This window comes from Dreissena polymorpha, chromosome 2, assembly GCF_020536995.1.
Source record: "Dreissena polymorpha isolate Duluth1 chromosome 2, UMN_Dpol_1.0, whole genome shotgun sequence".
NCBI lineage: Eukaryota > Metazoa > Mollusca > Bivalvia > Myida > Dreissenidae > Dreissena > Dreissena polymorpha.
This window is the reverse complement of record NC_068356.1, coordinates 17,654,280-17,680,328: the sequence shown is the minus strand read 5'-3', so window position 1 is coordinate 17,680,328 and position 26,049 is coordinate 17,654,280. Positions and strand designations below refer to the sequence as shown.

The window sequence follows — 26,049 nt, the reverse complement described above, 5'->3', positions numbered from 1 at the left end:
TGGTGATGGAACCTTTCTATACACAAGAGATCCTTTATATTGACCTATAAACCTACACTTAGTGTTCCTCCTATATAACAGTCTGGCATTTGAAATACATTTTCATGATGATCATCAGTAATGTTTGTTATAACTATGAGATCTTTATTATAATATGTTTTTGTCATTCAAGTAAATTTGAAACTTAGTGTTATTTTTTTGCTGACTTTCTAATGTTTTGTACCTTTCTTTTAAATTTGTTTCAGGATTTGTTTAAACATGATAGAAAAACTGAATTGAAGATAATTTTAAACATGATAGTAAAACTGAATTAAAGATAATTTTTATTTAATTGTTTGTAGTAAGCAAGATATTTTATTTATTTTTTATTCCTTTGCGTATCAGTTAGCCTTACACATTTTATGTTTATAATTGACTGCTGATTGAATGTGTGTTCAAGCTGCTATTATCAGTGCTCCAGCTGGGCTTTAATGATCCGACTCTGCCCCCTTGGACCTCCACCATGCCCTTGGTTTGATCTAATATTGTTATACAGGACATTTCATTTGAAGTTTCAATAAATAACTTTTCACTCTGGAACTAGTTTATCAATTATAAAAGAATGTTTTAATGGAAGGACATGCAATATAAAATATATGCACTTATATTACATGCTTTATTAAAAAATATGCAATAGATATAAAATGATTGTGACAACTTACATGCCTTTTTGACTAATAAGCACCCTGCACTTTTACAATCCTAGCTGCAGCACTTTATTATTTATGTAATCACTCTGAATGCTATGTTTTAAGATAGTTCTTGTAATTTGTAGCTCACTTGGGCACAACATGCTCATGGTTAGCTTTTGTGATCACTATTTGTCTTTCGCCATAGTGCATCATCAACATTTCGCTCATAAACAGAATGTTTGTCTTAATTAAATCCTTGCCGTATCCTAAACTGACTCATTTGGTGTCAACAGTGAGGTCACTTGGGCAAGTTGATGAAAAACACTAGTGGTAACTTTTTGTTTGCCTTACAACCTCAAACATTGTCAAATCTTCAAGCATGAACATTAATTCCCAAAGGTATCTCAGATGAGGCTGCAACTGGCTCTTGCGGGGTCAAATCTTGGTCACTATTTGGTCACTATCTGCATTAGACCCTTGCTAGTTATCTGTAAACACTTCAACGTCTTGTCCTTCAATGTGTCTGACGATGCACACATGTTTGTCAGATTTGTTTAAGTGTATTACAGGATTAAGTCTGAAATACTGCCTTTTCATATGAATTGCAACTTTGTTATGACACGAATTCCAGTGAGCATTCTAGGCAACAGAACAGACATTTTATTTAGACTTAGACAGAAGTACATCGTCTTAATTCATACAGTATCTTTATTGTTGTTCTATTTATTTGGTATTTAGTGCATGTTATCTCTTAAATAAATTGTTCACTTTATGTTAGTTATTTAACAAATCATAGTTTTGATGATAACAGATAACAAGTTGACCATCTTTTTATGTCCCCCACTATAGTAGTGGGGGACATATTGTTTTTGCCCTGTCTGTCTGTTGGTCTGTTGGTCCGTTGGTCTGTCTGTCTGTTTGCGCCAACTTTAACATTTTGAAACAACTTTTGCTACATTGAAGATAGCAACTTCATATTTGGCATGCATGTGTATCTCATGAAGCTGCACATTTTGAGTGGTGAAAGGTCAAGGTCATCCTTCAAGGTCAGAGGTCAAATATATGTGGCCAAAATCTTTCATTTTATGAATACTTTTGCAATATTGAAGATAGCAACTTGATATTTTGCATGCATGTGTATCTCATGGAGCTGCACAAATTTGAGTGGTGAAAGGTCAAGGTCATCCTTCAAGGTCAGAGGTCAAATATATGTGGCCCAAATCGCTTATTTTATAAATACTTTTGCAATATTGAAGATAGCAACTTGATATTTGGCATGGATGTGCATCTCATGGAGCTGCACATTTTGAGTGGTGAATGGTCAAGGTCAAGGTCATCCTTCAAGGTCAGAGGTCAAATATATGTGGCCGAAATCGCTTATTTATGAATACTTTTGCAATATTGAAGATAGCAACTTGATGTTTGGCATGCATGTATATCTCATGGAGCTGCACATTTTGAGTGGTGAAAGGTCAAGGTCATACTTCACAAGGTCAAGGTCATTCTACAAGGTCAAACGTCATATAGGGGGACATTGTGTTTCACAAACACATCTTGTTGCTTTTATTATACCGGTATGTATGCATTAGTAACAAATAACGCACATTATCACCTTTTTTAAGGCCACTAACATGTTAAAGATGTAAAATTCCATTCATGCCATGTACAACTTCAATTATATGAGCTGCAGTCTGGGAAAACAGGGCTTAAAGCATCTGCGTCGTGTCCTCCCAGATTAGCCTGTGCAGTCTCCACTTTCTGCTTTTATGAAATTTTTAGTTTAAAAAAAGTATCTATTTAACGAAAGTCTAGTCTAGTCTAGTCTAATAGACAGTCTTGGCAGAGAGTGTCGTCCCTCATAAACTTTGCAGACTGCACAGGCTAATATATGACTACATTTAAAACTTTGCATAAAGCCCAGTATTCCTAAAGCAAGACAGTGTGTGTTGTTTTTTTAATCAATATTGAAATCCGTGTCTCCACAGCCGGTCTCCCCTGAGCCCCTACATGAAGTGGTGCCTAAGCCTCCAGTTCCGGCGGAACACAAAGTGCTGCAGGATATCTTTGACAGTCTTGTGCATAACTGTCAGGCCAGAGCAAATAACGCTGTAAGTGCTTCATTTCAGTTGGATCTCTTATATGAGCTACATCACGCATAAATGGGACTTATTCCATATTGGACCAGCATAGTCCCTAGAGCCCTGATGAGAACACAAACCCCTGTGAACTTATGGAAGAAAGGGTAACTCCTGAACAGACTGAACTAATGGGCAGGCTGGTCTGGTGCTACACTGGCTGAATATTGCATATTAATAATTTTCTCAAGATCTTATATGATGTAAGCTAGATTTGTCATATTTTTTCTGATTACTGTATGCACAATTCACATTAAAATGGAGTAAATAATTGTATGGGTTGATTTTTCGAAACATATGTAAGAATGTATAGTGTAGCAGAAGAATTATCTTTGTGTTTTGTCAGTTGATAAACAGATAACTTCAGCAAAAGCCTAGTTTAGAACTTAACATTTATTTATAAATATAAAGCATCATAAATGTGTGGACATGCCCTTGATATAAGAGTGCAATTGATTATTTCAGCAAATGAAAAAGAAACTTGAAGATGTCACCAAAAAGCTAGAAATACTGTATGACAGAGTGAGAGAATGTTCTGTAAGTCATATAGCACTTAATACAAATTCACATTTTTGGCATGTTCCTGAGTCTGATTCTGTCTAAACTATTTTTAGCCAAACCAGTAATCTCGATTTGTAGGTCACTTGATTTTCCATTCAGATTTGTTATTGTGAAACTTCTTTTTGTTAAATTGGTGAAGCATGCCCAGGAAAGGTTAAGTCATGATCACTGACTGCCATTTTTGAGTTTACTGATATTGATATTGTTTTATACCCCCCCCCCCCCCAAAAACAAAAGAGAAAAAAACAAAGAAAAGAAACATGTGCATATTGTTCTTAGGGCCTGTTGTCACAAATATATATGCCTCGTTCTGGGAAAACGAATGTCCTACCAGACAGCATGTGCAGAAGGAGCAGTGCTGGATCTTTGCAATGAGACTTCCATTGAACAAAAAAATATCATGAAAGGGAAAGTGTCTTCCTAGATAAGCCTGAGCAAATCAGGTCGACACTTTCCACCTAAACTGGATTTTTGCTAAGAGATTTCGTTTGAATAACCAAACAAAGTTAAGCAGAAAGTGTTGTCGCTGATTTTCCTGCTTAGACTACACAGGCAAATCAGGGACAACACTTAACGCACATGCATTAAGCCTTGTTTTTCCAGAGGGTCACTCGTCTAATTCCATATGTTGCAGCTGTCGCCAGCGGTACTCCAGGGTCTCCACCAGATCGTCCAGTACCTGCAACAGAACGACTACAACACCAGCCTGGGTATCTACACTCAGATGGTCAGTCAGGGGAACTTCTCTGAGATCAGCACATTCATGCCTGGGCTAAAATGCTTATCCAGTCAGCGGCGCATCTACAAGTCTATGTACAGTGATCATTGCAGGGGGCTAGATATATATATATACAATTATTAATTATTGACATATAGGGTCTTTGAATGAAGTTATGTTTCACCTTGGAATGAATTCTATGTAAATGATTGTGTGCTTTTTAAAGATTTGTAATTGAACATGGCATTCACAGATAATTGACATTCTGGATGTATATGCATTTATATATTGAATAATTGCGTTTGGTTTTTTGCTTTAAGTGGCCAATGATTGTACCAAACATGAATTAGTTAGCCAGAACAAGAGCTGCATGTTACATTTCATGTTTGATTTTCCAATAATAGCTATCTGAATTGTTAAATTTGGACTCTGTTCTTTATATCAGATAAATTGATGTGAATTACACATAACTTGTGAGACACTTATATTCATTGCTCTTCTCATCCATGAAATGCATCTTCATTGAACGTTTACTGCCTTTCCTGGGGCATCAAAAAAAATCCACGATTTTAAGGTAGTATATCCATAAAAACCTATAATTTCAAACCATCGTCTGCATGATTTTAGGGATTGACATACAAAACAATATGAACTTTTACTATTAAATGAAAACAGTTTTGTAAATACCTATTTGCTACAAATTATTTGAGCACTGGCTTGTTAAAAGGAAGCAACTGATATTATTCATACTTTTCTGATGTTTCATCTTTTAATAAGGTTCACATTGGTGGTTGTTCAACATTTCTTATTTTCTCTTCCTGCTTTTGTGTATATGTATATATGTTGTTGAGTAGTTTATACTTATGAAATACATTTTAAAAGTCTATTAAACATAAAAGGTCTGACAAAAGTGTGTATCTTTTAAGCAAATTTTCAAAGTATTTGCGTTTCAATTTTGCTTTTCTGAAACCATTTGAGCTGAGTTTTTATATTGAGAATAATTGAAGATGATACCTAATAGTTTTTGTTCTGTTGTCTGAAGTTTATATAATATTGTATTGTCTTTGGAGGTTATAGGAAGTTATTGTTCTATTTTTATTGTAGTATTAATGAAAGTAAATACAATTGGACACGTGGAAATGGATTTAAACTTATTTATGATCCGTGCTCTGCGAAAACTGGGCTTATTGAATGTGCGTTACATGTTGTGGAAGATAAGCTTGGGCAGTCTGCACAGGCTTATAAGGGATTACACCTTCTGCCTAGACTGGATTTTCGTTTATAAAAGACTTCTTTTAACAGAAATATTTCATAAATTCAGAGTGTCATCTCTGATAAGCCTACACTGGAAGGACTCTTTATGGACATGAATTAAGCCCAGGTTATCCAGTGCGAGGGTACGTGTGTTACTGTTCATGTTCTATACCTACTCAGTTGCTGATGTGTTTGTTGCTTGTATTGTGATGTTTTATTTATTTGTTAATTGATCCTTTTCGAAATTTCACTTACTACATTTCTGATTTACTTGAGATTCTTTTTCATAGGTTAGTTTTCTTTTTTGCTCAAGTATATGGAAGAAAGTGAATACAACCAAATGTTAGGTTGGATTTTGAGATGCTCTTCTTTTAACCAGTTGTTTTTATGCCCTCAGTAGGGTGGCATATAGCATTTGAACTTTCTGTCCTTCCGTCCGTTCAAAAACTTTAACATTGGCCATAACTGTTGCAATATTGAAGATAGCAACTTGATATTTGGCATGCATGTGTATCTCATGGAGCTGCACATTTTGAGTGGTGAAAGGTCAAGGTCATCCTTCAAGGTCAAAGGTCAAACAAACAAATCCAAAGGAAGTAACAAGCTTTAAAGGGAGACAATTTCTATTTATCATTGGCAGGTAAAGATCATTTTTACAAGGGAAGTAATATTTTTTACAGGGATATACATTTTAATAAAAAACAAAAACAAATCAAAGTGGGGCAGTAGGGGGCATTGTGTTTCTGACAAACACATCTCTTGTGTCACTAGTTTCAGTAGTTAACATATCAAATATTTATTTATATTTTGTCACACTAAAAACTTATTCAACATCTGGAAAGATTATAAGCACTCCCAAGGCTAAATTTGATCGAATAACACAAAAAATACCATATTTAGAAATTACCGGTATATTTGTATGTCGTAGTTTGTTGTAAGTGACCCATGGTCAGAAGATTGGATGCATAGTGGTTAAATCATGCATGTGAACATCTCCTGAATAGACTATTTTTCTATGAGTATTTGTTTTCAAAGCTTGCTGTCAATTCTCTCAAAACAATTATGAATGCATTTCTGGAAGTAAACGACTTTGTAATTACTTTTTTCTTTGGCTAATTTTCCCTAAATACTTAAATTATATGGTTCAATATTAATCATGATATAAAATATTTTGTAATCTAAAATATATTTACTTATGTGCATAATTTGTGTGTGTCAAGCTGTTGAACTTTAAAAAATGCTTTATTATTTTTACTTTAGCTTTAGTGTGTAAAGACTTATGTTTCAACATGAAAATCAGAGATGCTTAATGAAATTCAGTTATGTTTAGACCTATACTTGTAAAGTTGAGCTAGTCAATGTATTTAACAGTTAAAAGAATATGTGTTTTTTGTACATTATGTATGCCTGTAACTTGAAAAGAAATGGAAGTCAGGGGCTATTCCTCACTACTGTGACAAACTCTATTTTGCTAATGAAACTTATTGAATTAATTGCATGTAGACATAACAGTTACATTACTAATTAAATGCCATAATTTCATTGTAGTTATGTGAATCATAAATGTTCTTTCTTACAGCCTGCTTGTTTGTTTATGACTTTGAAAAATGTTCGTCTAATGTCTATATTATGAACTATTAAGTATGAGATAATAAAATAAATGGAAATTCATTTGTTTGTTATCCTTGTTTCTTTTATACCTAATGATAAAATATGACATTTCTGCAGTGAAATAACAGCAGTGGAAATTTACAAATTGTTATTTTTACTGGGGAAAATACTACTTTCTCTATTTTTAGACTATCATCTTAAGATTTATCATATTTTTATGATCACGAGTGAATTAAAATCGATATTTCATCGAATCCAACAATTTTCTTTTATCTTTTATGCTTTTTTTACTGTTTATTTACATTGTATAAGAGTTTAACTGGATAATTTCGTTGCAAAAACAGGTCCTTCTATGAAGATTTTATAATCAGCGATTCAGCGTTAAATCATAACATGAATATAATGATGTAGATGACGTTCTGGGAAAAGCGGGTTTAATGCATGTGCATACAATATCGTCACAATTTTGTGGGGGTTTAATGCATATGTGTGTAAAGTGTCGTCCCAGATTAGCCTCTGCATTAAACTTTATGGAAAACTTCACTACCAACAGGAGATGTGCATATTATCAGCCGGTTATGGTCGGATGATTTTTCACAGAGTTTTGGCCCTTTCAAATTTTCTATAAACTGTACATATAGTGCAATTCTTGTCCGGGCTATTTCTCCCCAACTACTGACTGGAATTCAATGAAGCCTTATGGGAAGCTTAACTACCTTGAGAAGATGCGCATGTTATTTGTGGGTTCTGGTTAGATAATTTATTTAGAGAGTTATGGTCCTTTGAAATTTTTAAGTTGCTAAACCATCCATCGTATTATTTTGTCCAAAGTTATGCCCCTCAAGACGTTTCCTTTTATCTGAATATATAGTGCAATATTGTGACAAAAAAACTTTGGGGAGCATCACCCGTCTCCGACGGTTTCTTGTTTTTATGTATTTCCCTGCACGTTTCTTCTGGCACTAATATTCAGTAATAGCGTTGTTATAATACCCAGGCCCAAATGTTCACCTTTACGAAGGTTGTAATAAAAGGGACAATGTTGTTGGATGCTGTAACACTGCAATTTGTATTATTAAATCTGCAAATAGATATAAATTCATGGATTTTAAATTGCGATTTATTAGGATTTCTAATCCTTTAATATAGCAGATGTTTAACATATGCACTTATTGATAGGGATCAATCGTTTTACCTTGCAACAGAAGTTGGTACTATCGCGTCTGTTTTTTCATTGTGTAAAAATTCGGGTTGTGTCCAATCACGACTACCTAATTAAACATCTATAATTACGAACGGTGAATACATCTTTTTACCTTTTAATGAAAAGCATGCAATTATGTAGGTGCCTTTACTTAAACTTTACTTAACTCTTCAGTTATAAACTCATGCTGTTCGGTCAGGTGAATTTTTTCCGAACAATTACAGGCTATCTTTTCCATCAGCCTGTCCGGTTGAATGGCACTTTTTGGGTCCTTTCAGGAAGACTGAAATCTATAAGAAGACCAACTGGGATGGGCCTAAGTCAGACATGAAGCCTTTCAGTCATAATTTCCTAAACGAAAACCACACTGACCCCGACCTAGCTTGGAACTCTTTTAAGGACACACTAAATGAGTCCTGCACCAAACATATTCCTTCCAAAATGTCTAAGCCACGAGCTGACCTGCCATGGCTTACTCCCCGCATAACTAGGCTTATTCACAAGCGTGATAAGCTTTACCATAAACTGAAACAGTCTCCAAGTACAGACCGTAAAAATAAGTTCAAACTTCTCAAGTCCTCTATCCAGAAACAATTCAGGGCCCAATATTGGTCTTACATGGAATCTGTCATATTTGACCATGGCTCTAAACCTGGGAGCAATTAAAGGTTTTACAGCTTCATAAAGCACAATAAAATGGAAAATGTAGGTATAGCCCCCATTAAATCAGATGGTGTAACCCATACTGATCAAGTCAACAAAGCTAATATCCTTAATAAACAGTTTGAGTTAGTATTTTCTCTCCCCAAACCACTAAGCTTAAAGCAAATGTGCTCTAGAATACTGTCACCCCCGGTCTTTAAGATGGATAAAATATAAGTCACCTTTAAATCTTTACTCTCAAACCGCTCGCAGAAAGTCGCCGTTGAAGGTAACTTCTCCGATGAACTGCCAGTTCTCTCTGAAGTTCCTCAGGGGTCTGTCCGTGGGCCATGTCTATTTCTAATCTATATAAACGACTTACTCGACTCCGTCAAATGCAACGTAAGGATGTTCGCAGATGATACCATTATTTATCTTAACATTAATTCCAACTCTGACAGCCTATCCCTCCAAGATGACCTCAAATACTTAGAAACCTGGGAAAAACTTGGTCAATGTAATTTAACCCGGACAAAGGCGAAATCCTCAGAATTACTCAGAACCCAATCATCTTCCCCTACAAACTTCACAACACTGAGTTAAAACCCACTGTAGCTGCAAAATATTTAGGCGTCACCATCTCCAAAAGATTTATTTCTAGTCTATCTAAACGACTTACTCGAGTCCGTCAAATGCAACGTAAGGATGTTCGCAGATGATACCATTATTTATCTTATCATTAATTCCAACTCTGACAGCCTATCCCTCCAAGATGACCTCAAACGTTTAAGAAACCTGGGAAAAAACTTGATCACAAGGCGTCACCATCTCCAAAAGATTTAAACTGGTCAAAACACACAGATAGTTTTACTTCTGAAGCAACCTTCACCCTCCGATTCATCCAACGTAATGTCAAAACTAACAATCAAAAGGTTAAAACTGCTGCATACAATACTTACGTCCGCACCCAACTTGAGTACTGCGCTAGCGTCTGCGTCCATGGCAGAAACCCCTTACCAACAAATTAGAAGGTGTCCAAAGGTCAGCCGCTAGATAAGTTTTCAATAACTACAGTTACACCAGTAGTGTCACACTCATGCTGCAAATATTAGAATGGAAAACTCTCCAATATAGAAGGTCATACAACTCCCTGGTCATGTTCTACAAAGTAAGGGCCCAAAACTGATGCAGTCGATCAATATCATCTAATCCCCACTAGAAATACTGTCGCATAATTGGTGTATTTCATGTATATTCCTTGTTCGGTGTAACTGAATACATAATATCTGTCTTCATGAAGAAATGCATAAATGGGCATCATATGTCATAGTCAAATTAGACGAGAAAAATGCACCAAGTTATTGCCCATGGCTGGGTTCACTAATTAGTTATGTCTATGGTAAGCACATGCAGCACTGTTAATTTGTGTATATTTTCATGTTAAATGACAGGTGAACTTTCATATATGCAGTTAAACAAACGTGGTCTCGCTTAATTATTGGCATATATATGCACAAGATATGTAAGTCACACATAAAGCCATCCCGTATCAGGTAATTCAACTCATGTTAAAGTCAATCATCCAGACAGCCGTCACCCAATTTATTTGTCCATTATTGTATAAATTGGCATCTGCGTTGTATGAAAAGGAGTCTTACTTAAACGGCCGAACATACAAGTCGCATTATTGCTGGCTTTCGCGGGATGGGCCCATTGCGGGCTTCGCATGTATCTTGTATTTGACAAACATTTTGGAAACGTTGTGTTGTGTTAATAAGCAAAAATAAAACGCAAAGAAATCAGAAATGAACTTTGTTGGTTACTGTGTCTTTTCCACGAACGATACATAATTACGTGACAATACGAACTATCTCATCCCTAAGTCCCTTACCTCACTAGGACCATAAGACTCTGGAATACGCTACCAACCTATGTCAAATCTAGCTCCGGCCTCGATATCTTCACAGAGAGGTTGGCGGTGGTCAACATGTAATCTACCTGCTGTTGTATTTTATCTGTAAAATATTGTTTTTAACTTTTACTTTTCAACTTGTAAACTGTACATTTCTCTTTTTTACAACTGTTTCTCTTACAGCGCCGCCCAGTGATTATCGGCAATCAATTGTTGGGACGTAAACATGTAGATGTAGATTAATGACGTCATTTTGTGTATTGGAATGTATTGAGGCAAGCCACGGGAGAAAGGGTAACTTTTCAGCGAAAGGAAAAACTGCTGTTAATTATTTTATTGAAAAAGGGGCATACAAGAAACAGAAAATTTGTTAATGTCATTGTAATATCGCTGCGCCACTCGTGAAAATAAATGTTCTATGACCACTCGTGAAATAACAAACGATCTTACACTGACATGAACAAATATCCTCTATTTCTTATCATCCAGTTTGTATATTTGAAGTTCTTTCATTCCAAGTGTACCGACGGTAATTTTTTAAAGTTTATTTTTTGGAATAGATGGACTGAAAAAGTATTGTGTCCCTGCTTTCATGGTTTGCCAAGTTCAGAGACGCAGCTAACATCTACGTCTCTGGTTCAAGGAAGTTTTGTAAACAAGTTGTATTGCCAGCAGTACTTTTACCGATAATTCATGGCAAAACTGTTCTCGATTTAGTAACATTATGCAGTATATATTCTGTCGGCTGTAAATCGAAATGTTAGTGTCCACGTTGCGCCTGACTACATACGGATCATGTAGCGGTATTATGACAAGCCATGTGCGAGGCTTTGTTTGTGTTCCATACAGAATTTATCTAAATTGTGTTTCCAGAACTCACGTCCTAATTGATCTTGTATACAGTGTTCCCCATGCGTTAATTTTTTTTAATGTGGATTCGAAAGGATGCAGTTATTTTCACGACAATCCGTTCATCCCATCATACATTAACCTTTCAAGAAGCCATTTCTCATCTCATCACATTTCTGGTACCTGCCGTGTTATGGTTTATCCTACTAACATAACGTTCGGGTTGCGTGCAGGGTCTGTTATAATGTGGCGATCCATTAACTATTTCTGATTGTTTCTTGAAGGACGCCATGTGTCAGTCGTAATCACTTACGTGACGTCAATTGGCGCGTTTTCGTTTTTCTACCACGTGAATCGTGATTAACATCTTGTAGTTTATCTGCTGTATATTTGGAACGCACTAGTATCAAAATCCAAATTGCAGTTTCGATACCTTCAAAACCTGTCATAGGCTTCTAATAAATCTTTTCATGAGACCTAAAACCGCAGTGCACAGCATTAGGTGATTCACACCGGGTCAAAACGAGCCTCATTGGCCTTTGAAAACTGTCTTTGGTTAATACATGTTTAATAAAACGTCTCATGGGTACGATCTCACAATGACAAAAGTGGTCCGGTGTGCATCTACTTAGTATAAGAAGTATATTCACTCAATACGCCTAATACAAAGACAAATAACATGCCTGTTGACGATGTATAACGCAATAATACAACCAATGGCAACTATAATAAGAGATCTGGTTCCACGATCCTTACTTGTGTTTAAATGAATAATTTCATTAAAGAAAGTTCTTTTGTGCATTGTTAAATTATATTTTAGTGTTTCTATATTACGGTAAACAAAAATTTCCGTTGTCCTCACACCCCCACCCGGTCTGCATGTTTCACTTTGCATCTGGTAACGGAACTTCAAACCATTCCTTTTGTAACGGAAGTTTGTACACTCGTTAAAATTATGATGTTTAATTGTACAACAATACCATAATCCGAACGTTCAAATCGTTTGCAATCGGTAATCTGATTACTGCAAAACTTAATGAATTCTAAAAACAATATTAGCGTTGTGTAACCCGTCGAGCATTTCCGCACGTGGCGAAGAATGGCGCTGTTTGAGTTCGTCTGTGCGGCGGGTTTAGTTGTAAATTGGTTTGGTCGAGGGCAAAAGAAATGTATAATTTTAAAATAGAGGATCTTTTAGCTAAACATGTTGTATTTTATTCCCGAACAACAGCAGTTAGTTCAATGCCCATTGTTGTGCCGGTGCCCGGTCTACAAAATGCGCACATACCTCGTGATTGGGAACCAGCGACAAATCGATATTGTGCATGCTGGGTAGCACGAGAGAATACGGTCTCTTGTGCACGGGCTGTTGACGTGAGTAGATGTGTTTACCTGAGGTTAGTATTACCAGGGGCGTAGATAACCTCCCAACATTGGAGGGGCAGTCCAGTTTCTGTACTGGGAACATAAAGAGGTTCGTTTGAGAGGGTTGTCCTCTCCCGTGGTTCCGAAAAAAAATACAATTACAATTAATATGGTGCGTTTCGGGGGAACTTTCATGTTGATGTAAATGTTATTATTTTCTTTCCAAAAACTCTAATTACAACATAAAATTAAGTAAATGTTTATGAATTTTAATGACGGAGTTTAACAAGTGATATGAGAAATAAAAACATTAACATTACATTCACAATGGATATATTTTATTACTGATGGACATATTTAACACCTGAAAATGGGAGAGTGTTATAAATAACCACACGAAAATACACAACAACCAATACAATATGACATGATTAGTAAATAATGTATCCACATTTCGAGCACTATTAAAATACTGAACCAGGATGAATAAATATTATTAAATTAAGTTAAATAAACAAAAATTACGGATAATTTATTTTTAAGCCACAGTTTATCATGCACTGTTCGCGTAATGTTAATGCCAAGTGTCACATTCTATGAAAACTTCCCGAAGATAGTTAACCGTGATTCATTCACACTGACGAACTCATTGGCAACATCTAACAAGTCCATTGCGTCGGTAGCACACCTGTGCACGTGGAGCGTCATGAGGTGGGTGAGTCTCTCCTGTGTCATAGACGTCCAGAGGTACGTCTTCAGGCGTCTCAGGCCGGAGAAGGACCTCTCGCTGGTGGCGTTGTTGGCGGGCATTACCAGGACGTGGCGGAGGATGCGCATCACCTGCGAGAAAAAGAGGCGAGACTCAGGAGGCAAGTGGCGGAAGAACGTGACAATGTCCGCGATGGTCTTGACCTTCTTGTCCCGTACGGCGACCTGGTACGTCTCCAGCTGAGTGGTGAGCGCCTGCTCGTTGAAGTCGTCCCTGTAGAAGTCCATCACGCTCCGCAGATGAGTGGCGTAGTCACCACCACGGGCGCAGCAATTTACTCAAAATTGTTTTAAGTGGCAGTTACCTTTGAATTAAAGCGATCAATTAAAATTAAAAGAATCGCCTGTCCCTAATCAAAACACTGACAGTGCAATCACAGAAAAGAACAATAAAACAATTAACGCAATGACATTTACTCCGGCCACTAGTTTATGACACCTAACAAGGGATATTGACACATCACTATTGGCAACCTCAGAGCAGACAGAGAGGGGACACATGGTTTCTGCACTGACAACGCGTGATTACAAAAATACTGGTTTTGGGGCGGCGATTTTTGGGGGATTTTACGTTTATTTATATAACGATGACTAGTCGAAATATTGGGGGGGCGGCCGCCCCCCCTGCCCCCCCATTATCTACGCCCCTGATTACCAGGTGTATTTGTGAATATATATGTTAGCCGGTGGCTGTAAATGTTAGCCTGTGACTGTGTGTGAACACATATTTCTCTGGAGGGCCATTCCCACAAGGGATAAGTTCCATTCTGTGACGTGCAACCGACAAGCCGACGAGACGAGCCGACGAGTTCCCTCGAAGACGACGAGGACGATTTGTGCCATCATGACAAGAATTCCAATCGATGCCAACGTGAGTATCTTATTTAGTGTCGTTGCAAGTAATTACTGTTGTTGTTGTAAACGAACCGAAAGCTAACCGGATTAAAAACACAACACCATTTTGACGTACGTTACTGTTTTGAAAATTTAGCTATTTATGGAAGTTTCGTCCCTATGCAGTTTCGCGCCACTGATGTTGGTGAAGAAAAGGGGTAGTGATTTCATTCATTAGTAATGTATAGAATTTTGAATTTGGAGATTTTTCATTATCCCGTGCCATAGGCGGAGGGATATTGTTTTGGCGTTGTCCGTCCGTCCGTCTTTCCGTCCGTCCGGCACTTTTGGGGACGGAGCCATATCTTGGAAGTGCTTTGGCTGAATTCATTGAAACTTGGTATTAGTATATAAAAAATATGGATAAGAGGATGATGCACGCCAAATGGCATTGTACACCATCTGTTAATAACGGAGTAATGGCCCTTTTCATCTTAAAAAAATGAATTTTTAGTGTCAAATATAACACTTTTGTGTCCAGAGGCATATTGGCAGGGGATATCAATTCAACCAATTTGCTTGTTTATTATACATTTATGTTTTAAATGTATATCAAGTGATTTCATAGTGAGATATCTGGAATTGGATGTCTATATGGCAGGGTCCATACAATCACTGAAAAGCACCTAAAAGCACTCAATTACTGAAAAGAACTCACTTTCTAGGCATTATCCTGTCTTCTGCAACCCCGGTGAATGAGTATAAAATATGTGCACACAGTATGTAATATATCCTCCAAGGCCCGAACATCGTCCGTGTCGGAACATCGTCCCTCTTTCTAATCTAGCGATTATATCACTTAATTTTGTGCAGTGACGTCACACACACTACAGTTTGTTGACATTCGGTGAAACACAAATGCAAAAACAAAAAAAATGCGTAAAAAACCAGGTACTACATGTATTTAAGCCCATAAAACACAAGTCAATAGCTTTTTTGGTATATAACTCATGCTAAAGTATGCTTTAAAATCCAATGTTTACATTTTTTGACCCACATTCGTGTTGACTGATTTTGTTAGTCACGTGATCAAGTTGATGCAAAAGCTCATGACATTTTTTGGGCCCACACGGGGTATTTGTATTGTGCACATTGCCTTAACAGTGACACAGTTAATTAAAATCCAATTTAAGCGCTAAGACAGCGTATCTTAGAATCTTATTTGAATTTATTTTTTTATTTTTAATAATAGTGCCCTTCAAGGAAATTCCAAATTCAAGAATTATTTGCTACTAAAAGCAGAGGTTGAGGTAGAGTAAACAACGATCGATCCGTCGGGCTGCCCAAGAATATGGCATTCCATACAACTGTTAGAAAGAATAAATAATTAACCCTTATGTTTGTTTTTTTTGTTACGTGTTTTTATTGTTAAATTTAAAATTGAAAAATTTTGACATTTGAATCCAATAAATACTTAACATTTTATAGTGTGGCCATAACTACTTGTGGTAAGCTCCTTTGAAATTTTATTGGCCCATTCAAGTCATGTGACACTGTTTGGACCCTGCAAATGGCGGACATTTTGATTCATATTAGTGTGGTTGGAGACAGATTAAAGACATGTGTGCATGGATTTCGATGAAATAAACTTGAGATATACATACTAAGGAAGGATATTCACCCAGTTAAGTGTACTTTTGTACAAATTGTCTTTTTTTATACAAGATATTACTTGACCTAATTCTTAGCGTGACTGTTAGGGCCCGGGAGGAAACATGATCTGTATCACCTACAGTAATGTAGTAGAATAGAATATAATAGAATAAAATATAATTATGACTTACCAAAAGAACATTATTTTTTTCCTTAAATATCTGTGCTTTATCAAAAATTTAAACATTATTTACATTAACTGAAGTAGTATTTTAATCACTATGTACATTATATACCAGGGGCGTAGCTAGCATTTTTTGTGCTGTAGGTCGGATATGAAACAAAAATCGGAGGGTACGCGGGTTCTCCCCCTGACAACTTTTAAATCCAATAACGCCTGATGTGAGATTTAAAGCATATCTAGACAAATAATATTATAAGAAAATATAAGACTTTGGCCTGTTTTTCTTTGATATTTTAGGCCCAAAAAATTTAATAAAATTATTTTCAGATTTTTTTTCTAAAAGTGTCAGGTAGGAGTACGGAAAAAAAAAGAAAAGATGGGTGACCAAATATGCACTCATTTTAAAAATGTTATGGTATGAAGTTATTTTTACTAAGCAACCACAGTGATATTTTTCAAACATGTTGATGTGCAAAATGATCATAATCAGACTGTAGGTCTTGATGAGCAGTTTTTAAATTAGTTTGAATTTAAAAAATATCTGAACTAGTTCAAAAATTACGCAATTTTTTCACTTGTCTATAATAAACTCTTTGGTGATTTTTTGCTGAGCATTTTGGTCATTGTCATAGTGACCTGTGCGTTTTGCGGACTTTGTGCGTGGAACAAAATTAGTTTTTTTTACTATCATTTGAATTTATTTTTTTGTTTTAATTGTCTCATGGATTTTTTTTTCATAAGGAATCCATATGTTGCATTAAAAATACTTAATCACAACAAATAAGCTATTGAGGTTTAAAAGAAACATTCATAGTGTATTGTCCAGTAAAAATCAATACCGCAGACAAATACAAATGGCATAATAAAACGCTTTTCAGGGGTTTCACTGGCCCAAAAAAAGTTGGTGCCACTTTATCGCGGTGTGAAAACTGCCCGTAATTCAAACTTAATCAATAAGGACAATCATTTAAGGAACCTAACTACATTAATGAATAATGGCATTTTCTATATTTTTATTACTCTGAGAAGTATGTTAATACATAAATAACAATAAGTACCTTCATAAGTCTTTATATTAAAAGCTTTATTTTTATATAAATAACATTTTTTCCACTTGATAAACCAGATAACCAACATAATATAATAACGTTAACAATAATGTAACAGTATGCTGCATTAATGTTTCAGAATTATTTATTAAAACCTAAAATCATACAAATATATATCATCTGAAAGGAAAAATAAATCAAACATCAGAAAATAAAGCATCTCAATTCAAATTGTTAAACAGTTTATACATTTGGTCATTTGGACATGATATACATCAACTTCTGTTTATTATCAAATTTCACAAATTCAAAAACAACACCTTTTGTTAAATGGTTTTCTGTTAGTTGTGGTGGTTGATTTCCAGTGGCGGTGTGTAGAAATACCAAAATCCGCATAATTACCGAAATCCCCAGAAATCCCCCGAAATCCCCAGAAATCCCCAATAATATTTATCATTAATCAAAATACTGCAGATATTAAGATAGAATATTGCAAAATACAATGAATTTACTGATGAAAAATTGTTTTTATCCATGTTTGGTAGTGAAAAACTAAAATATACACATAATTATTGGGATTCTGAGTATGAATCCATAGTGCATGTTTTCACAAGCACGATCAGGTACAGAAATCCCCGCTGTAAGGATCTTAAAGTGTCAAAAAATCATCTGGGTGGCTTTTTGATATTAGAAAGAAGAGGTACAGACAAAAACTTAACAACAATATCCCACTTCTTTTGAAAAATATTGACTTGTAGCGGGGATTTCGGTAATTCTACATTTGCCCACAGAGTACTGAAATCCCCCATATTTACATCTGAAAGTGTCAAAAATATCATTTGTATTCTTGTTTTTAGGCTTTGCTTGAATGTTTACGTGCAAAATATAATATTAATGTTAATTATTAAGCACACTTGACGGCATAAGTTTTCTCTTAGGGGGGATTTCGGTAATTCTACATTCGCCCGCCGAGTACCGAAATCCCCCATATTTGCGCCTTATAGGGTCAATATGTCATCAGTATGATTGTTTCTTGGCATCGCATAACTGTTAATGTGCAAATAATGATATCAATATTAATTTTTAAGCACTCTTGACACCATACGCTGCCTCTTAGCGGGGATTTCGGTAATTCTACACAAGAGCATAGACGCGCGCCGGTACCAAAATCCCCGCTGTACAAACCTGCAAGAGTAAAAAAAAAATCATTATATTGCTTACTTATTGTAGAAATCAGTCAGACAGACAAAACACTATCAACAATATCCCCTGGTGACTTCTGTTGACAAATTATCACTTAGGCCTGGGATTTCGGTAATTCTACATTCGCCCGCCGAGTACCGACAGTGTTTTTTTATGGCAATTTCGGGGCCGATATTCGGCCCCATTCCCCTCAAAAAAGAGTATATATTTTTCCACCATTTTGCCAAAAAAATCCCCTCCAGAAGTTAAAAAAAAATAATTTTTTTTTTTAGAAAGAACTGTCTCATAATCATGATTAATATATCTCAAATTTATTTTATAAACAACTAAAAAAATATATAGCTTTAATTTATATTATTATGAATAATTATAAAGAGTTGTATTAAATAGTTTTTCTCAAATCAGTGGACTTTTCACATTAATTGCATTTTTCTCCAAAAAATGGCAAAGAAAAGGCCTGATGTATCTATATTGTGTCAATATTTGTTGATAAAAATCATTCCAATTTGGTTCATTTAATTTATAAAAAATGCTAAAATTTGCCATTTGATCGATTTGAAAGATCCGAATTAGACTCAAAATGGCTAAGAAAACTGAGACAGTGCATGAAGGCTGAACTGTCTGAAACTTAAATGTTGAAAAAATCATTGATATATATTTTAATTTTAAGAAAAAAGACAAAGACATTCAGCTATGAATATTATATTCATACAAACGTGTATTAATATAATAAATATCATTACATATAAACAAGTGAATTTTTAATTTTCCCCTTTTCCTAAAAACGATGCATTGTTTCCCCTTTGGACGGGCCCCGCCACCATTCCCCTATAAGTGAAAAAAAACACTGACCGAAATCCTCCATATTCACGCCTTACAGGGTCAATATGACATCAGTATGATTGTTTCATGGCATCGCATAACTGTTAATGTACAATTTAACAAATAATGATATTAGTATTATATTTAAGCACTCTTGACACCATACGCTGCCTCTTAAAAGGGATTTCAGTAATTCTACACAAGAGCATAGACGCGCGTCGGTACCGAAATCCCCGCTGTACAAACCTGCAAAGGTAAAAAAAATCATTATAGTGCTTACTTATTGTAGAAATCAGTCAGACAGACAAAAAACTATCAATAATATCCCCTTTGGTGACTTCTGTTGACAAATTATCACTTAGGCCAGGGATTTCGATAATTTTACATTCGCCCGCCGAGTACCGAAATACCCCATATTCACGCCCTACAGGGTCAATATGTCATCGGTATGATTGTTTCTTGGCATCGCATAACTGTTAATGTACAAATAATGATATTATTTTTAAGCACCCTTGACACCATACGCTGCCTCTTAGCGGGGATTTTGGTAATTCTACACAAGAGCATAGACGCGCGCCGGTACCGAAATCCCCACTGTACCAACCTGCAAGAGTCCAAAAAATCATTATAGTGCTTACTTATTGTAGAAATCAGTCAGACAGACAAAACACTATCAACAATATCCCCTTTGGTGACTTCTGTTGAAAAATTATCACTTAGGCCAGGGATTTTGGTAATTCTACACAAGAGCATAGACGCGCGTCGGTACCGAAATCAGTCAGACAGACAAAAAACTATCAACAATATCCCCTTTGGTGACTTCGGTTGAAAAGCTATCACTTAGGCCAGGGATTTCGATAATTCTACATTCGCCCGCAGAGTACCGAAATCCCACATATTCACGCCTTACAGGGTCAATATTTCATCGGTATGATTGTTTCTTGCCATCGCATAACTGTTAATGTGCATAAATGATATTAATATTAATTTTGAAGCACTCTTGACACCATACGCTGCCTCTTATCGGGGATTTCGGTAATTCTAAAATGTAGAATTACCTAGATTTCCTAGATCCCGTTTCTTCTTCATACTTTAATGGATTCGATGCAGCAATTTACTTATTGTTCAAAAATTGGAAACATTCAACTGTTATTACTTTGTACATAAGCATGATAAATTATGATCGTTTATCGGAGTAACGGTGATTTCGATATCCGAGCGAGCGCATTTTAAACAGGTTGAATTTCCGAAATCCCCGTTCTGACACGTTGCTGCTTGGATCAGGTATTGCACACGGTACACGTGTGTATTAGCACCCTAGTGTAGTCCCTGCGGGGTGCTCGTTATCAACTGCATCAATACACCAGTAAGCAACAAGTGAACTGTGAGAATACAATACCTCAGGAAATGACAGAAATGGGTGTTTATTAATTCGCTTCAGGGTTAGCTTTCGTCACTTTTTACGAAAACGTCAATTGAAATCGCAAAATAGCGAGGCTGATATTACTTGAAAAAAAGAACTATCATATTATATGTTATTGGACATATTGTATGTCAAATGTGTCTTATTGGTATTACAATTAAGACGATGCTTATTTGCCAGAAAGCGTTTATTTCAATTTCAAAACAAGCAATAATCATACTTAATACCAAAATACAAAACAAACAAAAATGACAATACAGTGAAATATTTAAAGTCCAAATAAAAAGCCTCTGATGTGCCTAAAGAGTTTAGTATTGCCAACTTTATTCAAGTGCACTGTATCTATGTGGTAATCTGCTGGAAATGGAATCTTTTTCAGTTCTATTACACACGCGTTTTTGTTGAGACTGTCATTGATTTTGTTTCGCTGTGCATTGAAACATTTCTTTGTCATTGCACGGTCCTTCGGAAAATAACCCCGCTCACAAATTTTGCAGAAATGCACGTGTGTGGTTCCGGCTTCGTTGAGCTGCGTCTGTAGCCTTAGTAGAGACGACACAATGTCCGCAGGCGACAAACTAGTGCAGATGTCGTTTCCACCCAGAACCACCACGACAACGTGCGGCTGGAATCTATTCAGTTCCTGTAGCAACTCGACGTCAGGACGTTCTGCCCTCATACCCCCCTTAGCGAAAAATCGCAATTCTCCAGGTTCAATTAAATGAATATTTTTTCACATCTAATCCTTGACAGAAAGGCCCAGGATAATTGCCACCATCCATTCTTGTTGTCTGAAATAACACAAAACGTATTTGTACAAACTATATACAACAAATCAACACATAAATGTCACTATCTTTATAGATGTCCGAATTTTAACATAACCGAAATATAGTACATCGAGTGAAGGACCTACTTTTGATTTCAGAAATAGATTGGTATCATAATTAAAATGTATGGTTCCAAGAACATTTTAATAATGGAACTGTTAAACACAAATGCCTGTTGAAACAAGTTAACATGTCATGGTATTGATTAAAGAAATAGCGTCCCTAATAATTGTTATAATTATTGATCTTTGTGACAGTTTATCCCAGGATAACATAATTGATAGTTCAATGTCATAAAGGAGCTGTTACTGGATAATAACCCCTATAAACTTGACTATTTTATTTGAACATTCATGGTTTGAAATTGTTTTAAAAACTGTTGATTTTGCGATTTTTGAACTTTTGGTACGAACCCGTTCGGAACAAAACCGAAGTTTCGTACCCATTGAAAATAACAAAAAAACACATATTATATGCACAAATTCGTCACTACAACTACATTAAACAACACATACAATTTTATTCTCTAAAATATGACCATATTTGTGTGTAAAATATGGAATTTTTAAAGTTGATAAGCGTAAATGCGTTTCGCATTGCGAGCACCTGTTAAATTAAAGTCGTTCTTTTCTTATTGCTTTCATAATATTTTTAACCAGGTTTTCCGAAGGAAAAAACTGGTTATTAGATTGGCGAATGCGGGCGGGCTGGCTGGCTGGCTGGCGGGCTGGCTGGCTGGCGGGCTGGCGGAATAAGCTTGTCCGGGCCATAACTATGTCGTTCATTGTCAGATTTTAAAATCATTTGGCACATTTGTTCACCATCATTGGACGGTGTGTCGCGCGAAATAATTACGTCGATATCTCCAAGGTCAAGGTCACACTTTGAGTTCAAAGGTCAAAAATGGCCATAAATGAGCTTGTCCGAGCCATAACTATGTCGTTCATCGTCAGATTTTAAAATCATTTGGCACATTTGTTCACCATCATTGGACGGTGTGTCGCGCGAAATAATTACGTCGATATCTCCAAGGTCAAGGTCACACTTTGAGTTCAAAGGTCAAAAATGGCCATAAATGAGCTTGTCCTGGCCATAACTATGTCATTCATTGTGAGATTTTAAAATCATTTGGCACATTTGTTCACCATCATGGGACGGTGTGTCCCACGAAAGAATCACGTCAATATCTCCAATGTCAAGGTCGCCACGACTAAAAATAGATTTAAAAAAAAAAAAAAACTTACAAAGGGGGTTAATTTTTTTTGGTCATTTCAAAAGTTCAGTTTGAGTTTTCTCCCTTTATCAGATTTTTTTTTCACAATGAAAACCTGGTTTTGTGACAATTTTGTCCCTTGTTTAGTTATTTTAATACTAAAAATTTTATAAAATTGTAAAGAAATAATAAAATATTTACTTACAAATCGATTCCATTCAGGATTTCATTTGACGGTTGCATCATTATTGGGAAATTAGCAGACTTGGCTGATGAAAGCGTTGTAGCGTTCTTCAACTTCTTGCACAAACAATGATGGCGCTGCGTAGCTGTTGGTAAATTCCAGCACATGTACAGGATGAAGGAGGTTCCCGTATTCATGTGGGTAATTTAAACTGGGTTTATTATGATGATTTATAACTCATTGAACTTTTTCTAAAACCCGGCAAGCGTTTTGTGTTTAAAAGCCACCTTTTGGCATCTGAATTTTTTTTTTTTTAATTTAATGTTTTTTTGGTTTTGTCAAAAATTGGAGTCTGCGGGTCCGAAAATCATTTTATTAAAAAATTCTGGCCTTACTGCATTTAACACATAGAATTGGTCGATGCTAGAAAAACTGTTCATCACTATTACATCATGCAACAGATGTAATTATTCATGCGTGATTATTCTGTCATTGGCAAGAAACTGATCAGATTTGTAATACCGTAATTACTCTATGTTTTCGGACACTTAAAAATAAATATTATTTTTCGCGTCCGAAAACATAGATACGAAAAATATTCACAAAATACAGGTGTCTGAAAACTGAGTTCAAAATTGAAGTGTCCGAAAATAGAGTAAATTTTATCAACGACTACCGTTAGTAGCACGCGCTTGTAAAATACCATGCCGTATTGTATATACAGTTATATATGTTTGCACTGCATTTTAAATAATTTTAAATGCTTAATTTATTTGACAGAAAGTTACTACAAGGTTGTACTTTGACCAACGAGTTCAAAGATGAGCGTGTGATGTACCGATACTCGCTAGTATGAACCTGTAATTAACGAAATAAAACTGCAAACTATGAATTCTTTGTTTGTTCATTTCCGATAGTTGTTAGTAAAACTTGCAATAGGGTGCATCACACTTTGAAGCGTTAAGAAAAAAGGGTACCGGAAGTACAATTGCGGTATATAAAGGAACTGTTAATTGGCACTACCCCTGGTAATTGTCATAACGCTTATGCTATCAGGCGAAACCAGTCTTTAATACCGGTTTGGCGGTTTATAAGGTTATTTACCCAATAACGCAAATGTAATGGTCCGTTGCCCTTATGCATGCACCTGCCATGTTTTATGATGTTAATCTGGTTGTAAAACCCCATGATCGAAGTGTCATTAGATATCAAAAACAGGACCGAAAGTTGGTAAAATAGTGCAGTAAAATATACTGTCCGAAAACTTAGAGACATTAATTATGGACGGAAACTCGTGTGTCCGAAAATTTAGAGTCATGAAAAATAATTATTTTTGCCAAAAAATGGGGTGTGCAAAAACTTAGAGTGTCGGAAAACATAGAGTAATTACGGTAACTTTCGTTGTCAATAAGTTCAAGTGCAGATAACAATCTCATCAAAATATGTTTCTCTTCACTACCATTCAAACTGAATGAAATAGCTCTAAACAGACAGTTGCAATCACTGATTGTTTTTATAGGTGTGTAATGCCCTATCATGGCAGGATGAAATTTTTGAAGAATGAAATAGCTCTAAACAGGCAGTTGCAGTCGGCGTGAGCGTCTGCGTTACAGCATTAGCGTGCAAATGTTAAAGTTTTCATACTACCTCAAATATTTTCTTTGTCCCTTGACATATTGCTTTCATATTTTGCATACTTGTTTACCAACATGACCCCAACCTATAAACAATAGCAGACAACTCTATCAAGCATTTTGTTATAATTATGGCCCCTTTTTCCAATTAGAATATGCAGCAAATGTCAAAGTTTGCGTACTGCTAAACTATTTTCAATGTCTCTTGACATATTGCTTTCATATTTTGCATACTTGTTTACCAACATGTCCCCAACCTATAAACAAGAGCACACAACTCTATCAAGCATCTTGTCATAATTATGGCCCCTTTTCCACTTGGAATATGCAGCAAATGTTAACGTTTGCGTACTACCCCAACTATTTTCAATGTCCCTTGACATATTGCTTTCATATTTTGCATACTTGTTAACCATCATGACCCCAACCTATAAATAAGAGCAGACAACCCAGAATCTCTGCCCCCCCTCCACCCCCCCAAAAAATGTTATTTTTTTCCTTTTTTTATTTTGAAAGATCATCTAATAAATGACCACACCCCACATTACCACATTATACCCCCTCTCAACCCCCCCTTCCCCGCCTATCCCCCCCCCACAAAAAAAAAATTATAATTTATTTTTCCTTTTTTTATTTTTGGAAGATCGTCTAATAAACTATTGAATAAGAACAATTTTCCCATCATTCTTACGTTATACTGTCAAGCACTCGAATAGTCGAGCGCACTGTTCTCTGACAACTCTTGTTACAGTACACTCCACGCATTTTTCCCCCAAAACGCACTCCCTCCGCGGAGTTTTTTCTGCTAGCAAGTGTTCACGCGGCGTTGGAAAGCGAGGTGAACTCGATAAAATGCTCGGCGTTACGGCGCGGGCATTAGCGAACGCCTATTTTAGCGTAGTCAGTAAATGCAGACGATTTCTGTTTTTATCAGTGACCGCAGCGCAACACGGTGTTAGCAGTGTGCTACTGGGCATACCAAAAAATAAAATAAAAAAATAAAATCCAGTAATTATTCAACAAGACACCGTTATTTAAGATGTTTTTCGAATTTCGTAAACACGCGAACGCCATTATAAGTAACTGTACAAAAAGTTGGGAAATCGGCCTTTGTCGGAAAGTCCGAGATAGATATATTTGTGGTGTCAAAGCTTAGACCCAGTAATTACGGCCATTCAGAACTCAACTTTCGTAAAACACGTGTTCAAATAACTGTTAAACTCCACCCTTTGTTCCCTGTAAAAGATTCGAAAGGCGGAGCTAAGCACATGCAGTTACATATTTCAACGGTTGTTATTGAGTTATAAACACCCGATTGGTTTAGCATGTT

The 26,049-nt window shown here is 36.0% G+C and overlaps 1 protein-coding gene across 1 annotated transcript in view; it reads left to right on the top strand.

The window, feature by feature from the left end:
* LOC127866052 (protein transport protein Sec31A-like) overlaps positions 1 to 7,006 on the top strand; it is a 50,488-nt gene extending 43,482 nt beyond the window's left edge. The window contains 4 exon segments of the mRNA XM_052406357.1: positions 2,657 to 2,779; positions 3,272 to 3,343; positions 4,002 to 4,137; positions 4,140 to 7,006. Coding sequence (XP_052262317.1) covers positions 2,657 to 2,779; positions 3,272 to 3,343; positions 4,002 to 4,137; positions 4,140 to 4,189 — 381 coding nt within the window. The 3' untranslated portion in view covers positions 4,190 to 7,006.
* The last annotated feature ends 19,043 nt before the right edge of the window (positions 7,007 to 26,049 follow it).